Source organism: Aulostomus chinensis, chromosome 1, assembly GCF_037954235.1.
Source record: "Aulostomus chinensis isolate RoL2024-O1b breed Wild chromosome 1, RoL_Achi_v1.0, whole genome shotgun sequence".
NCBI classification, from domain to species: domain Eukaryota; kingdom Metazoa; phylum Chordata; class Actinopteri; order Syngnathiformes; family Aulostomidae; genus Aulostomus; species Aulostomus chinensis.
Window position 1 is genome coordinate 64,038,828 of NC_141320.1, and position 18,171 is coordinate 64,056,998.

At 44.0% G+C, this 18,171-nt stretch overlaps 1 protein-coding gene across 3 annotated transcripts in view; it reads left to right on the forward strand.

Annotated features, from left to right (window-relative positions):
* The first annotated feature begins 1,851 nt into the window (after window positions 1-1,851).
* Window positions 1,852-18,171, forward strand: part of ncam2a (neural cell adhesion molecule 2a) — a 213,870-nt gene continuing 197,550 nt past the window's right edge. For all 3 annotated transcript variants that reach the window (XM_086200425.1, XM_086200434.1, XM_086200441.1), the window contains exon 1: window positions 1,852-2,059. In XM_086200425.1, the coding sequence (XP_086056551.1) occupies window positions 2,008-2,059 (52 nt within the window). In that variant the 5' untranslated portion in view covers window positions 1,852-2,007. The remainder of the gene's footprint in view (window positions 2,060-18,171) is intronic.

An 18,171-nucleotide genomic window follows, 5' to 3' on the forward strand; every position in this document is an offset into this window, starting at 1 on the left:
AAGACAACTTTTTCCACTTGGTGCAAAACATTCTTTCCCAAGCATAAAAAAGTCTGTGTTATGTAATAATTTGAATCAAGCGGCTGCTCACCAGCGGTGTAGCACGTGGCGATTCACTTTCAATTCATCTGATTAACACACTGTCATTTCTTCTCAAACAACCTCAATTTAATGTCAAGAAAGTATCACAAAGTGGTTAAATGACGTGTTTTTTCAGCACCATCTGGCAAAAGGGCAAGAAGACATTAAGCATTTATTAAAGCATAATGGTCGTTTCCATGAGTCACAGACAGACTCTTGATTTAAGTCATAAATTTGCCCTCCAGCCACAACCCGTATCCGTACACCTTTTGAAGAAGGAACCTTTTCCCCCCTCTTCTTGGCAGGATGGCACCTTCAAGCACAGGAGGAATATTTAGAAGCTCTTTTGTGCAGTAAAGTGTTAAGATGATGCAGCTCTATGAAAGCCACGAGTGAGTAATTGCATCAATTTCAGTTCACCTATATTGAGTTATATCTTGCATTTTGCGAGCAACAACGACAAAGTAACCAGACAGGCATCATCGAACTGTGTGTGGGTGTGTGTGTGTGTGTGTGTGTGTGATTGCTTCCCATTTTTCCACTAAAAAGTTTGACACAAATTGCAGTGGAATGAAATGTTGAGAGCTCACGTTGAGATGGCTGGGAGGCAGGCTGGGCTTTTCCTTATCTGCTGCTTTTACTGAGTCTGTTTGGAGACTTTGGGGAATTATGAGCCCTCCTGACAGGTGTCGTGAGGTGCAGCAATGTGGGACAAGTCACTGTGTCACTGGAGCAAGAAGGTCCTATTGGTGGTGGGGGGGCCTAAAGATAAAAGTCTCATAATGTGCAACACGTGAACGAACTTTATCCCAAATGATTTCTGCCATTCATCTCGAAACGTTCCACCGAAAGAGCGCTTGGTGGTGAGTGAGTGGGGGTTAAGCATGCGGCACCCTTGTGAAGCGTCTCATTAAACACAGAAATCCTTTTTTTTTTTTTTTAATCAACGTAAATAGAATTAAAGGTTTGATTCAAGCAAAGGTGCACAAATCATTTTCTGAGTGTTCTCTTGCATCTTTTTTTAATGTGGTCAAAATGTTAGGTTTGGGTTAAAAAATATACACTTTCCAACATAAATGTTTTGGCCACTAGGGGCCACCACACTTATTCACACCGTGCTGTGACCCTGGGGTTGACACGAACAAATATTTGAGGGGGGAAAAAAAATTATTTGGAGTCACATTTTTCTGTCTGTCGGTTGAATGTTTGTGTTGGTTTTGTCATCAGCAACTCCTGTTAGTGATGCGTTAAGGGGCATTGAATCTAAACAGCCCATGGAATCACAAGACAGCCGGCATTAAAGTGACTGATTTCTTAATTTATGAGTAACATTTGGGAAATCTGGAAGCATCGCACCATCGGAGGGTTTATCCTGATTCAAGTTAGATGGCGAAATCTGGACATGCTGAGTGTGCAGCGCGGGAATGTCGCCATCTACTGTGGTATGCAGAGAGAGTTTCTTGAACTTAATGAGCTTTATATGGGGAGGGCTTGCATGTAAGAAAGCGATGCACTATAGCTTTAATAAAGAGGGAACCCAGAATGTGTAGCTGCACCCCTGCTGGCTGCAGACTCCCTACCATCTCTGGATGAAAGCTTTCTTTTTTCCCCTTCTTTTCTTTTAACATGTTTGCATCGACTTTGCTTCTGTTTCCCACCAACAGCACCAATATTGGGGATGGAGAGAAGTGATGCCCTGAAGAAGAAGGGGGGGGGGGGGGGCTCGTCTCTCAGCGCAGAGCATGCACAGTGAACGTGCGGCAGCGGGAGCGCGCGTATAGGAAGGAAACGAAGGAAGGAGCTGAGGCAGATCAGTCGCCAGCGGAGCCCAAGACGGCGGATGAACGGAGCCGAGCGTGTGTGTCGCCCTTGTCGCTTTTTACAGCAGCTCTAAGCAGCGTCCAGCGGCGCCAAACCTACCCGAAAATGATGCTCAAACTCCTGCTTCTGCTCGGGGTGACGGTCTGCGGCAGCCAAGGTAAGAGTGTGTGTGGAGACCCCGGAGCTTGGGGACTTTGTGGACAAGTTGGATTTGCTTGGTGATGTGCAGGCAGACTGGGAGAGCTGCCGGGGAGAGAGAAAGAGAGAGAGAGGGCTGGCTTGTTTAACTGGACGTTGTTTTGTAGTTGAAGCACGTCTTGCAGGGGACAGAATCCGTTCTTACTGAAAAGGGGGATTATGATGGGGTCCTTTAAAGAGCTGCTCTACTCCCACACACACTTGAGGTGTTTGTGGTGTGGATCTTATGTTCAAAAAATAAAAGTGCATGTGAATCTCATCAATTGTGGGTGATGTGCAGGGAGCAGCGCTCGTGTTGTCCTCCGTGTGCATGACAATATCGGGCTCCTGACTCGCTGAAAAGTTTCCGCATGTGTCGGGGGAGAGAGTGACGCCGTTAATTGGGTGTTCTGTGCGCGGCTCACCTGATGTGGACGGGTGGTGACTGCTGGCGTGTGCGCGCGCACGTGTGTGCGAGGGGTGACGGTGTTACCTGCTGAAGCAGTGATTGAGCAGTGGCTTCATCCTGATACTTAAAGAGGCAACACGCACCACTCCATCTTTTTTTTAAGTCTTTTACATGGGGGGGGGGGGGGTCATCTTCTTGGCGTGATCCTCTTGGCGTGATCCTCTTGGCGTGAACGTTCCAGTCCTCTTTTCAAGAAATGAAAACGAGGAGACATTTTAATTTTTGCAGTGTAGCCACGCTGACGCGCAACGGCAGGTGGGGGTAGAGCGCTGCAAAGTGGTGCCAATAGTGGAGCCGCTGGACATGAAAGCAGCTACCTTCGGGACGCTGCGGCTCTGAGTGGGCTTCAGGAGCCCACAGTGCCCCCGGAGCACCACTGCATGTCAGTGCATTATCAGGTGTAAAATGGCCATGAGTTTTAAGGGCTTCCTCTACTGTTGTAGCACATCATTCTGACACTTGTGCTGTGGAAGGTCCTTGAACTGCGTCAGTTAGATTCCATGTTTTTTTTTTGTTTTTTTTTTAAATATTGTTATTAATTTCAGCTGCTTGAGCTTAATCAAATATTTTTATTGAAATCCCAATGAGTGCAAAAATCCAAAGGAAATGCAACGTCTACTAAAGTGACGGGAGAGGATGACACATGGAGTGGTGGTGTCATGGTCGGCCCAGTCAGGGACGAGCGTCTCTGGGTTCACTCGACCAAAATCCAGTGAGCTTTATACATTGGAGCTGAGAAAGTCGCCAGACGCAAGGCACGTGGCTGACAAAAGTTTTGCTCAGCAACACCACTTTTGTGATTTTTGAAGTGTAAATTCAATTTAATTATTAGAAAAGAAAGTTATCTATCAGGCCAATGCTAATTTGTCTCTTTGGCCATTTGTTAGCGGCCGCCTTCTCAAAGACATGTATGCGCTTCAGATTTCACTGGTGTGTTTCCCGCAGTATTTTATGCTGTCCATCAAAACTTGTACATATTTCTCACCGGTGTGAACCACTTAGTCCTCGTACTTGATTGAAAACTTGCTGACTCTCAAATGAGGGAAGCGGATGCTTAATGAGGCTTACTGTTTCCTGGTTTTTAGGAGTATATTTTCTTACCCGATCACTCACAGCTGGACCAACAAACTCGTTACGGTTAATTGGGTCAACACTTCCCTCTGAGCAGTAGAGTATTTACTTCTCAGACCAGTGGAGGTCGAGGTCAAAGTTAGAAATAATCCTCACATTGGTTTAAAGTCATTTCGTCCAGCTCTGTTTTGCTTTCAATCCCCATTATATAGATTTCTAGCATACCTGAGCAGGATCCAGGCCACAGAGGGCTTTAAGGGGGGGGGCTGGTACTATTGGCAGCTCGTATTTCCAGGCGTTCAATCAATAGCGGTGAGAAACTGCTGTTATCATGGCGAGGGAGAGGAGTACGATGATGCATTGTTTTCATTTGGCTCCCTCCAAGGTACAGCAAAGACACCGCTGTTGATAAGTGGAATATGCTGGAATATCAAATTGTTCCTTTGTTGCAGAGGTGTTGCATCACCCTGCCAACTGATTTCCAAGTCATGCTCCTCATGACAACCACACAAATTGACAATTAGACAATGTGGAGGAGAAGCTTCGTTAATGTGAATACTAACCATCGATGAGATGTCGTTTTGACCCACCGAGTCAGTGGCGGCGAGGTGACTCTGCAGATACCCCCCACACACACACACACATACACACACACCTCCTCTACCCCCCTCTGGCTCCTGAAGGAAAACATTTGCTTTTGAAATCCCAGCTTACAGTCTTGCTCTGCATTCTTGAAGGTTTATGTATTTGGCTTCCACCGACACTCAGCACAATGAATTATATGCTTGCTCGGGCTCACCCGGGACTCGCCAATGTGATGTTAAGTGGCATAATTAAGATATTTCGCTGCATCTCCGAGGGGGTGAACGTCAGTGGCTCAGAGTTTAAAGATTTATACCCTTGTGCTGAAGTGTCTCTCACTGCACCTTGAGCCTGGGCTTAAACATGTGTTTGCGGTTTGCTTACATCCTTGTAGCTCACACACATGCCTGGAAATGAATCATGGAAAGAATATGTAACAGCAGGATATGCAAAATCTATATGTCGGAGTTTAATTCCAGTTAAAGACATGCAAAGCTGTGTACAAACGAAATGGCCTGTGTCTTGGTCCTGCAAGGTGAAATTGATTGCATTATTTGATTAATAGAGCAGGGAGGAGAGTATAGAGACCCAGTGTATATATGAAAATGGAATCGCCCCCTCGAGGCACCAGCATATGAGAAATCAATTTAAGGAACGACTGGAGTCAGCAGGCCTCTGAATTGTACAAAGGGCAATCTCAGTGTTATGGATATGCTATTTATTTGCCTGCAAGCTTTTGATTTCTCATGTGTGTGCCCTTTAGCGCTCAAGCCGCCAAGTTCAGGCCTGAGCATCGAATTTGTACACAGAGTACAAGACAGGAGGAGTGTGATCCATTCTAAACATCCACCTGGAGAGGAGAACGTCAGTGCTGCAGGGGTGTTGTCAGCTCACCGAGAGTGAAGGAATAAGGCCGCTTTGAGATATGTTCCCTACCTGTGTGTTTCCAAAGGCTGTAGAGCTGTTAAATTATTAAAGAGTGACTCAAACTTCGCTCAAATTCAGCACTTCCCGTGCTGAACGTGCTCCACGCATCGCTCGTCTCTAAACACGACAGGAAGTTAGGAGGTCAGCCTCAGTGCAGCGCTGTGAACGATGCCTTGCCAAAGGGTAGCTTCAACAAGCCAGTCAAGAGCTCAGCTAACAGGATTAGCATCAGGGATTAGCAGACCTGTGTTGCAAATATTCTTCGGATTGTTGAGTAATGACATATTTTTGGCTCTCAGCTGAGAGGAGGGATGATGTTCTTTCAGTAGGTGAGTGTGTTGTGAAGGGGATGTTTGTGACGCTCACAGCGAAAAATGCTCCATAATGCCCCGTGCCAACCTCCGTCTATTTTCACTCAAATTAACCATTATCATCATGGAAGTGACTAATGTTCTCCTTGGGGAGTCTCTTCCATCCAGAAGCCAAGAAAATGTGGATACAAGCAATCAGGTCCTCTTGTAGGAAGAGCTCGCTCATTAGATTGTATCCTCGGTCTTCGAAAGAGGAAATTGTGAAGGATGGAGGGAAGATTCGCACAGGAGGAGAAGGGAGGATGAGATAATGCTTAAAATTCATTCAATTCAAGTGAATCTGATTGCATCTCGTTAAATTGCATTGCCAGAGATTGAATCAAACTCTATGGAGTCGCACTGTGCCAAAATTAATAAAATGTAATTGAATCCTGTCGAGATGGAATCACATTAGGCCCGAGTGACGTGATTGGAGGGGGCAGCTGCTGCATGTTGCCATGTGCTCCTGTGGGTTCCTCCACTGTTTTACATCAGTTTGCTGCGAGCCAAGTAGGAGAACCTTTGGCTCCCGCCATTGTGTGTCCTGCCAGTCTAAATGCCAGTCTAACTAGCAGGCTAATAGGCAGAGCTAGGACGCCAGTGCGACAGCAGCTTCACTGGCTGACTGACAGATGGATGGTTGTCCTCTCCCTCTCCTGTTGCTCACATTATTTCAGCACACTCTTTATAGTCTGCTCCTCCAAAGCACATCCTCTCACGGGACCCAGCACTGTTGGTCTGGAGCTTACTTCTGCTTTCGGGCACCGGCAGGCATGATTAAATGAAGAACAGAGGGATCAGAGAAATGGCAGAAGAGCTTCAGAATCACTCCAGTTTGTGCCGGGCTTTCTGAGTGACCCAATTAGGCTGTATTAATAACTGCACCCAAGCTGAGGAGTGGGCTTCAGAGCAGCCTGACATATAAAATACAGAGAGAAGATTTGGTGACATCATACACTCGTGCAATATCTGATACCGGAGCTGTCTTCAACTCAAATTTCTTGACGAAAGTACAGCTGAAAGATTTGCTCTCTGCTGAGCCCCTCACTACCACCTAGCTGTTTGTTAAATAAACCATGAACCTCAACAATGAAGCTTTTAAACTGTGATTTTGATTTGCAGGAGTTACTTCATCTCCCCCCCCCCCCCCCCCGAAAAAAAAGCTTTTTTGAAGAAGACCTGGACTAAATTGAATGATGCACTTGAGAGTTTGTTAGCGGAATTTTGTTGTTGTTGTCTCTGGTTTGGGCGCCGTTAGCGTCAAGCTAAATATAATGATGGTGAGAATGAGGTGAAAAACATCTTTGTGAGCTGCAGACACCAAATAGTGAGTACTTGGCAGGTACTTTTTGGGTGAAGTATCACTTTAATAAGCTGTGTGGAAAAGGCTGGGATCATTGTCTTTTTGTATATAAGGCAAAGTCATACTTCAATATCAAGGCAACTTCACGAATACCAATTTTTGAAGGAGTAAAGCCGGGAAGTTTTTGAAAAGTCATGAATGTTGTCTTCACAAGTACAGTACATCAGAGTGTACGTGGTTCTGTTGAGTGAGTCTGTGACACATAGTTAGTTTGTCATCATTTAACGGTAAATGAATCAGGGGTGACATTTTTTTGTTCAGGTGTGCACGAAAAAAATTAACAAATTAGTGAATCATATTCTGACAGAGTCACACTGATGGGATCAATACATATTGCAAGTTATGTGAGGACATTTTTACAATATTTAAAATTTTGAGGGAATGTGTTTCTTGTTTTTTTTTGGTATATTAGGACAAAATCAAAAGTATTGAACTCGCCCAAATATCTGGAGCTTGTAATCTGAATGAAGTCCCTTACAAACTGGATCAATCGCATGAACAGCTGTGTGAGCAAGTAACTTATCTGACAGTAAAAATGTAGAGATTTAATAAATAAGCGTGGGATGATTTGGCGAGGGTTACTGGAGTTCAAAAGTGTTATCAGATGTGCTAAATAAGTGCTGCACGTGGACGATAATCTCTCACACTGACAATGGTGCAACTGTGAGAGATATTAGAGGAAGAAAATGATCCATTTTCTCTACATATATAGTAGCTTTACTGTATTCTGCTCTTTGATAAGGTCTGAAGTTGTTGCATGAGCGCTCGGAAATTTACTGTATCTTCCTGAAAACATCTGTTTGCTTATTAAAATGTATTTATTCATAGGTAAACACAGCAGGTATCAGCAGCCATCCCTGATATGCCACTTATATTTTGATGAACTTAAAAAAAAAAAAAAGGCCTCAAAAAGTATCGGTTTTCCACATTATTGCCTATTTCTCACTCTTGAAGCAGGTCCAGAGGGACGCAAACGTCAGAAAGATCGATAAGCTGTGATGCTGAGAGAAATGTGGAGGATTTTCATGTGTCCAGACTATTCTCCAGCTTTTAGATATGTTTCAGCTGTAAATTCTTGTGTATGTCTGCAGTGTAACTATTAATGATTCTTTGGATGTTATGCTAACTTCACGTTCGTGTGAATTTATGTTTGAAACTGAAGTTCGATTACCAAGCTGTAAATACGCCCTCTACTGGTTGAAACGTGGCTGGTCAGCTGGCAGCTCTTGAGCTCAGGTTCCACGCCATTTCCAAAGGGTGAATTTACAGCCTGCAGGTTTGGTTTGTTTCTCACAGTTCATCATGAACCATCCAAATGAAACGCAAAGAAGTAAACATTAGTCTGCTCCTTCTGAACCCGCACGTAAATATTTTACTTCACAAAGCCAATTACAGATTTAGACTCGGTTAAGTAGTCAAATCACGACACTTGTCATTGTTCACACACTTCTCGGGCCAACCTGCTGAGTGTTGATTAGCAGCGGAAGGCTGGAGTTTTCATGATACACAGCTTGTTGTAAATCCTACAGCCAAATATTAGCCTGTGATGGCTTTTCTGTACCTGTTGGCTATATGAAGTATATCTCCTTCGGATGAACCAGTGCATTACGATATTATTTTTTTAACAATTTAGATATTAAAACATGACGGCGAAGTTGTTGTGTTGTTCTAGCTTCTAGTTTTGATATAAATTGCTTTGAATAAATGATTTCTGGGAGCAAATGTGTCCCAATGCTGGAGGTTTGCACTCTGCCGAGCCTAATAAGAGATGTAATGATTGACAAAGATGTTCAGGCCATGATTAGAATTGATTATTGATGATTGGTGAAGTTGATCTCCAAACTTGTGAGGTGAGCAGCAGCTTGGAAGTATGTTGTTGCTGCTGCGTGAGGTTTAAAAAGAGGGCTCCTCACCAAAATAAATGCTGAATTGTTTTAATTTATTTGCGTCGTAGCTGTGATCAAATGTTCTGGTCTTGCGTCTTCGTGTGTAAAATGTCTGTGAGTGTGGTGCTGAAACATTAGACAGATGGAGGTGGAAGTGAACTGACACTATTAGAAGCTTCACATAAAAATATAAAGCCTGGATGAGTCATAATTAAAAGCAGTCCATCAGTGAGGAGGATGCTCTCAGAATCAGGAGGACGAAGACTGCAGCAGCCAGCCAGTAGCAGATAGCAAGAAGACGGACATGACAGGAAGTGCTACCTGGATTAATGACTGCGCTAACGTTGACACACCAATAGAACCATAATGAAGAGGAACCTTTTATTGACAGCTAAGAAACACCATTTTTCTCCTTCTCCCTGGTGGAGTGTGTGTTAGTTGAGCATTAGGGAGAGACTGCTGAATGTGGTCCATCACTATGATTGAGAAAAGGACTAATGCTAACAGTAGCTTGCTGGCTAGTGGACACTAATGAGAGAGTGGTTGAGGTGTCGGCTATCAATTTGAGACGAGCTGTCTTACTGCCAGCCATTTAGAATTTGTGCTTGTTAGAGGAAAAAAAAAAAAGGCTGGCGCTGAACCTTAGTATGTGGCTTAAATAGTTCAGAATGTCAAGTACAATGCGTCATCACCTTACCAAAGCCTGACAAAGCAATCAAGCCTCTTGTTCCTGGGCTTCAGTGCAGTCAAACATGATTGCGTTACGTGATCTTCTTCCCCATTGAAACGTTGCGTCATGTTTTTTATAACAAGCGACGGAAGCGTGAGAAAGTTTCCAGGTCGCCAAGCGATAGAGGAGTCATGATTTTCAGGTGACAAAAATAATGAGGAGAGGGTTTAGAGTAAGAATCTGGACGTGCTCATCTTCCGAGGGTGCTTCCACACCTCTGTTAGCCCTGCAGTGAAACAGAAAAGTACACTGCAACGGTACTCAGGTGTACACAAAAAAAATGGGACCAAACAAGCAGGTGTTCTCACTTCACTGCCAAAAGAAGGTTTGGTTCATTTTTGGTGATTTTGAGCGTGAATGGCTGTTGCAACCAGATGGATTTTAGATTTCAGCCCGTGTTCGAGCATCCGCGGTTCGCCTCGACGAAGAAAAGGTAGAAAATTGATGTAGAATTTGAAACATAGTACCTTCTTTCCTTGTACCTGACACATCTGAAAATAAATAGTCAACATTCTTCTCGGCTTGATTGGCACGCTTGCGTCTACGAGCGTCAGCGCCAACCAACATTGACACATTTTGTTCAGTTGGATTTTTCTTTGTGAGAGAAGGCAGAAAAGTTGGCAAACTCTTCAGCTCCGTGTAATGCAAGTTTTGACATTTTCATTTGTAGCGTAGATGAAAAGATCAACCCAATCAATCAGTTCTGAATGCAGTTACAGAGTGAAAGACTGCACTTAACCAAATGTTGTGAACTCTCTTGGCTGCCGTCCATCCTCATCTTTGCTGACCTTGCAAATTTTCCCTCGGCCTGCCTATATTAAATCACGCTCCACTCTATTGTGTTGTATTGTATCCATCATCTTTCCTTCTATCCGTTCGATGCTTGGCTCGTCTTTTCTGCTGCCTAATTCGGCCAAATTGTGATTGATGGACTTGATGGCGTGTGGTCCTGCAGCTGACCCACCCACGGAGATCAGCCCAGCTGTCAATCACAACTCATCACCCTTAATGATCTCGTAAACAGCAGCGGGGATGGATTCTATCCTGCTGAGGACATTTCCTGACTGGTTCAAAGATCGTCCAGGCCGGATTGCCTCTGAAATCTTGAAAGGAGGTCTCAGATTTCTTACCCGGTGGCCAATATGATTGTTTAGAAAAGGCAATGCTTGATGAGGAGTAGATGAGAGATGGATGAGAGAGGAAGAGGAGGAGGAGGGACACTTGAGACACGGTCGCACTGTGGCCAAATAGTCTCTCATGATTGCCTCTCCACGCCAGACAATCTTCAAACGGAATCTCCAAATGCGATGTGGGCTCGCTTATTTTTGTTTCAATCTCTCCTCGTTTTTTTTTTTTTTTTAACTTCCACTTTTGTCCCCTTTCATTCCTTCTCCTTTTCATGTGTCCTCCCACACTCTGGTCTCATCACCAGCGTCTGCTAGGGGGAGATAGCCTGCTCTCCTCCACGTGGGAAGCTTTTCAAGCTTCGCCCGTGGTTAATGTTGTTTGCAGGGGAAGCTAATGATGTTTGTTGTTTTGCAGCTCAATATAGTTATTAACACACATGGATTTTATGTTACTTGAGTCTCCTCTGCATTGGCTGTTTCAGGGTTGTTCTGTCAAGCGTGTTATTATCTCTCAAAGTCATAATGATCGTCTCATAAGGCGCACTATTGCAAACTGTAGGCGTGTTTTAATTACTTCGTATATCCGCGCAGCTTCCCATCATTCCTTGTTGGTTTACTCCCAGCGTGAGCACTCTGGGATTGCTGCCTTCCCGCCCACCATCCGAATATTTCCCAAGGATGTGCGCCTCCTTGGGAATACACACAGGATGTTTCAGTAATTAAAGTAACTGTCTTTACATAGATCAGATGGCATGTTTACTGATGTGTTGGCACTTCAGGTGTAAACTTTTTAGGGGAGTCTTTTTTTTGTTTTGTTGTTTTTTTTTTAAATGGAGCCCTTGGATATTTTTGGAGGCTAAACCTTCATTTCCTAGCAGTTCCACAAGGAATATCAGAATCGATCTCCTATAATGTCCTTTTTCTTAATAATTAGACCACATTCTTGCTGTTGCAGACTCCGAGGTAGAAGATAAAGAGTGAGGAAGAACAGAGCCAACAAAGATGCAGTGCAGGAAGAGTGCCAGCGCTGGCTGTCCTTTCATGTGAATGTACATATGCTTCAGGGCTCCAGTCTTAAGAAAGCCTTATGATCTTGAGCTTTCTCACATGCCTTTGTGGCCAGATTGTAGCGATCACCATGGCAACTAAAACGGACGAAGGGAAGCAAAGATTGTCGAGAAGTCGAAACTCGAAATTGCAAGTTTTTAATGTTTAAAGATTTGTCTGTGTTTGTTGGCAATCGTTCGCAACAGCTCAGGTCTCATAAATCTCCACCGTCACTACGTATCTTGTTAGCTTGCAGTTATTGTGGCAACTACACTTTCATACTCTGTAACAGAAGCAGATTAGATTTCTCCGAGCATGCTATGTTGTAGGACTCTATCCCAGCTAGCTAAAGCCTGTATATTGCTCCAAGAACCAAGATTACTTTTATTTCACACTGCTTTTCATCCATTCTGCCGAGTCTGGAGTAGGCGAGCAAAGCAATGATAGATCGTCTCGGCACTTGAGGCAAAAGCCGCAGACTGGGAGAAATATTACAGTGCGGCTCCTCTGTCAATAAGCAACAACAAGCTTTTGCTGCAAGCTGCAAAAGGGGATGCAGTCGTGGCTGTGGCAGCTCTCTCCCCAAGGAGGCGGCCTGAGCCACAAATTAATAGAGCGCTCCCACATGATCAGGGGGTTTCATTTGGAACCGTCACGCTACATAAAGCTCCACAGAAATGAGGAGTTCACCGAGGTCCCCCCCCCCCCCCCCAAAGTCCCCAAATAACCTGTGTGATTGTAAGACTTGGCCTGCTGCTCCCCCATCTGTCACCTCCCTCCTTGAAACTTTGCTCATTCACTTAGACTGGCACCACCTCTCATCTCCCTCTGTATTAGGTTTGCATTTTTTCCCTTCCCTTTCTCATAAAAAAACTTGACAACAGTGTGAAATCCGAGCTGACAAACGTGGAGAGTGGGGCGCCCCTGAGGCTTGCTTTATCATTATCTTTGCAACGCCCGGGATTGGACACGGCAACCAAGTCTCTCTCAGCGCTGCGCCTCCGAGCGGCGATTAACTCTGTGACTAATCACTAAACTCACTGGACACAAAACATACATTCCACTTTAGCCACAAAGTCGCCTGCTCAATGAAAAACTGCCATCAACATGAGCTTGTGGCATCACGTGGAATATATTTAGACGTTATGAGCCAACCATGTCATTGTTTCATGTTGTAGTTCTGCGAATGTTCCAATAATGGCACAGACGTCTTCATTGCACCGTGAAATATTCCATCAGTTTAGGTGAAATACCTGATGATGTCATCGCCGTTGGCACATATTGGTCTTTTTTTGTTGTTGTTGTGATATATTGTCCCAGCTCTACTCAAGTTTCTTCTTCACTTATGATGATATAAAGTAATGAGGTAAACATATGATTTATGGGCTTCTTCATATTTTTAGAATTGAGACAAAAGCATTCCATTTTCAAATTCAAGGTGTTTTCGTGTGCTTTTCAATGTGTAGGAATGTAAACATTGTATAAACTTACAGGATATTAGCAAGAAATTCATAAATGGTGCATCCCTCATCGCGGATGGATCGTCATGACGTGATCCCAATGATCCTTTCATCTGATGTCGCCAGCTCCTCACAAACTTCGGCGTTGTGTCAAATTACAGGAATTTTTGAAATGACAAAAAATTGACTTTTTCATAAATTTGTGCTTCGAGTCAAAATCTAAATCATTTACAGTCTTTTATTCCCCTCAATATCAGACTTTTGGCATTGGTGCAGCCTCTTTGGAAGCTGAGACAGCTCCGTTGCTATGATACGGACCATCAGTATAATCAAAGATGGCCGCACATCACATTTCGCTGATTCCAACCATTCAGTTTCTGAGCTCCCATTTGTAGGTGAGCACTTGAACATGGAGGATATGATGGTTGCAGCATTCGTCCCGGCCCCGTGATGAACTGGAAAAAACTGACATCCTAAACATCCAGTAAGACGTCACTCAGTGCTCAGCACCTCCTCGTGCTTCATCTCCTACATAAACACACATCCCACCCATTGCAAAGAATTAAAAATAAACATTGGCCTGAGGATGAGACACTTTGGTGGACACACTACCTTACCACAGCTTCCTCCTCTTGAACAACATTTTCCAAGAATGCGTGTCAACAACCCCGTGAGAATGTGCATTCCCTGCTAGATGTGGGACGATATCAAAAAGTAAAAGAAAAGGAAAAATAATTTGTCCCTGATTTAAACACATTTTGCATAATTCGGGGTTATTGAACGTTCTCTCGGCGGAGACGGTTCCTCTTCTGTTATGCATTCCTTCCACTCTGATTCTTCAGCATCAACAAAGACCAGCTTTCTTTTTGATTCCAACAGCGAAAACTGATATTTCCCGCAGATGTTTTACAGTGGTTTACTGAAAGTCATCCGTGGGAATATAGAAAAGAGTCGAGGCCCCTAAATTCCAAAGAAGCCAGCTAAAAGCATTTTTAACATTGTTGGGATGCTGCAGGCTGGATTTTTCTTTTTTTGGTCCATTTATTAAACAATAATGACATTACTGCAGGGAGTCTAAAAACCACAATTATTCTCCTTACTGAGCGAGTCCACCTTGTTTATTGTCATTGACTTTTTCCCTCAAGGCTACACTAAACATCATTTGGAGTACGTTAAAATGCAACCATGCACATTTAATAAGCAATTTAGTCCTGCTCATGTGAACCACGAAGGAATAAAAAGGGACAATTCAGGGCTTTAAGCTCTATGGATGCAAACTATACAGTACTGGCAGCTCATCTATTGTCTCAGTGCACCAGAGTATTTTCTATTACTTTTTCACTTTCGTCCTCCTCTTGCAATCTGTTAGCTTTATGAATACTGATCACTGCTCCGCCGCCGCTTCCATCTGAGGCAGGGAAAGAGGGAGTCATTTTTTGGTGTCCACAGGTGTGAACACACTTGATGATTACCATGAGGCAGATACGTACCACACAAAGAGGTAGAAGTCCGCATTCAACCCAAACTGCTTTTCAAGAGTGTTTAACTGTTTTATCGCGGAGTGATTTCCGATTGAGATGAGATTGAAAGCTGGGAAATGACGTGGAGGAATTCGATTGGAGGGCTTAGAAGTGAGAGTGGGCGTGACCAGAGTGCCAGTAGCTAACTGCATCTCAGCTTTTCAGCATCTACTGTATGTGTCGAGGATTGATTGACAGGTAGATATTATTGGTCGAGTATGTCAGCATGTATGTTTGTTTTTTTTATTTTAAAGCAGTAAAATGATTTGAATTCTTTGCATGTACGGTTGGAAATGTAACTGCAGCTTCTGGGCTGAAAAGGTTCAAATCTATTTTTCATTCAGCTGGACTTAAATCAGAGTTGCAGGACATTTGTTATCGAGCGTTGCCAGATATTTCTCCAACGTGTGACTGCTCCTCTTGCCTCCTGTTTCCTCGCTTCTCCTTCCCGTCTTACATAACTGTTCACTGTTACTACTGAGGGGAAAAAAAAAACACGGGAAACGAGAAATTGCTGCAGCGTCCTGCTGTGCTCCCAAACAAAACCATTTGTTATGCAGAGAGGTGGCACGCTCCGGAGCTGTGACGCGCGGTTGTCGTATCACTCTGAAGTCTTGTTGCCAGGTATAGATTTGGCCTGAGAGGCTTCAGCACCTGAATGCTGCATGTCAGTGACAGGTGCTTTAGAGGGTCATCACCCCATCAACAGATGTGTGGGAATCAAGTTCTGACGAGGAGGTGATGAAGTGGAAAATGAGCCATACAGGGAATGGTTTGCATGTGCTCTTTTATTTCAGGATTTTGCTTAGTCTTTGATTTTTGCTGTTTTGGGTTTTTGCCCCTTTCTAGCTGGAGGCTGCATGTGATGAGTGAAGATGCTTGCCTGCATCAGCAAAACCATATGCAAAACATCACATATACATGCATCCAGGCGCACGAGCACACACACACACACACACACACACACACACACACGTACAAGCTTTCCTGGAATCCTTGTTTTATTTCAGCCTCTGCTTGAAATCTGGAGATAATTCCAAAAAAAGTTTTAATTTAATGTTCAGCCATGCAATGCGCGTGTCCCTGCAATGTCAAGAAAATCAGATAAGTGGAGGAGAAAGTTCAAGCACTGAATCAGAATCTGGACCTCCCAGCTTGCCAGCAATTATTGTCCAATCATAATCTCTTGGCGGGAGTCCCTACTTCAGCGAGCGATCATGAGAATGCACCATAGTCCATCAGCAGCACAGAGGGAGGGAGCTCCACTGATCTTGACTCGCTTCTGCAGTGTCTTCCCAACGAGCTGCAGAACTCACAGCGTGTTTTGGGAGGAGTTGTACAAAGCTGCGAAGACTCCGAATTGAAAATGAGCGTCGAGTGAGATCAGCGCGGCTTACCGCCGAGTGCCGTCTGCTTACATGGTAGCCTGCTTGTCTCTCTGCTCATCTCTGCTGCACAAACCAAGAATCAATTATATTATTTTACAATCCAAGAGTAATCTTGCAGTCAGTGTGTGATTTGATATGCTGATTATCTGGTATCATTGTGTGTGTGTGTGTGTGTGTGCGTGCGTGTGTGTGTGTGTGTAAGTAAGTAAGTGCTTGAGCCTTCTGCACGTATAGATCAGTTGCTCGCAACTCGGCATGCCAAATTTTTGTTCATGTAACACCATCTCCCCTGCTGCTTTTTATTGAAGAAACGCTGTGACCTTTCACCTCCTGATATTTAGTCAAACTCTGCTCGGCTTCATCCAAATCAGCGCGCAGGAAGATTAAAATCAATTTGCTGCCTGAGCTGGCTCTGTGTGCACAAACAAAAACTTATTTGCCCGTTTGACACAAGTGCGAGTCATGCGACATGGCCGTGTGCCAGAGATATAGAGTCTCCGTTGTTTGCTGTGCAGGGCCGCTGATGCGATCGCTGCTAATCTACTGACTGGAGCGGGAGTTGCCAGAAGAGACGATACATGAACCTCTGAGGAGGCCAGTTGGAGGCTGACTGTGTGTACATGTGTGTGTGTTATATAGAAGAAGGTAAATCTCAGTATGATGATCTCAGCAGCAGCAGTGAGACTGTGTGGGTGTTAAGCCACTAGATGCAGCTTTTTATATTATAGACGCTTGTCAGATTTTTGAAAACACTTTGGAAATAAAAAGGGAGTTCAGATTTCTTTGACTGTTTGTATTCCATGATCAAAAAGAAGGTGTGCGATGATATACTGGAGGAAAGGAGGATGCAATACATGAGAGGCATTAAGAATCCTTCAGAGGAGTCACGTCGCGATTTGTTTGTGCTTACAAATGTTGCTAATTCAACTCCACTGTTCAAAGGAGTGTGTCAACTTTTTGGGACATGCATTTATAGTCCATCCTCTCCTGAATCATACAAGTAGATAGGTAGATGCAGGTGTGCTGCATCAAAGAGCTGAAACCCACAGAGACCACCTCGTTAGCTTAGCACAATGAATGCTAGTGGCTGGGTGGGTTAGCGTACCCCTGTCTTGACCTTTCGTCTTCCAAAACGTCAGTCTATTCTGGTTCAAATCGATCAGGATCTTTCAAAAGGTAATCCTCCTCTCTTACAGAGTCGGCCATGATAAATAGCAGCAACCAACAGCTTATCCACACTGTTCACTGCACTAAGCTAGCTAGCATTCAAACAGAGAAAACACTGCTATCTGAAAGCATGTACACCCATAGCTTTATATATTCACCAGAAACACATCAAAACCACATCACAGTATGATGTGAAGGAAGCAGGGCGTGCTGTACTCTCCATAGTGGAAGCACACAAAACGTAAATAACAAACAGCCTTCTTATCTTTGACTATCAGTTTGAAAAAAAATACAGTAGCTCACAGCAATGAGCATTAAGATGGCAAATGCCTGCATCTCACACGTCAGTAATAGCCTGTTATCCTTGATGATGAAGACAGAGAAAAGCAGAAATTCAAAGGAGAGTTTTCCCAAGGTCCCCCTAGTTAGCACACTGCTTTAAGGCATTTATTGTGTGGAACGTTCACACCGTGTTGTGGTTTTTTAGTTCTAATGATACGACCTGGGCTGCTTTACGACCAGTACACAGTATTATCTCCCATCATAATTGGAAATTGAGTTAATGGTACTTGTTTTGTTGTTTTTGTTTTTTTGCGTATGACATGTATGTGAGGCAGTTCAGAACTTGCAGTCGATAACGTTCTTCCACTTCTAATTAGTGCTAGAAAGTTCAGCTGTTGTGAGTACAGAACTGCTGGTCTTTACAACTGAGAGCAACTTTTCACTCCACTCCTCTGGTGCTCTTGTATTCGGAGGTGCTTTTTTCCCAGCATCATCTAATCCTAATACATGCAGGAGAAGTCAGGTAAACTCTAGCTGGCTTGTTAGAAGAGCTGCGGGGGTATTGAGGTCAGTTTCCTTCCTCATCTTAACCATCCTTCCTCTTCCTCTCTGATCCTTTCTCTCACCTCGGCCTTCCCCTCTCTTCCTCACTCCCTCTCCAGTTTGTTTATCCGCCTGCTTGTTACCCTCTCTCTCTTTCTCTCTCCGCTCGTCCTCTCTCAC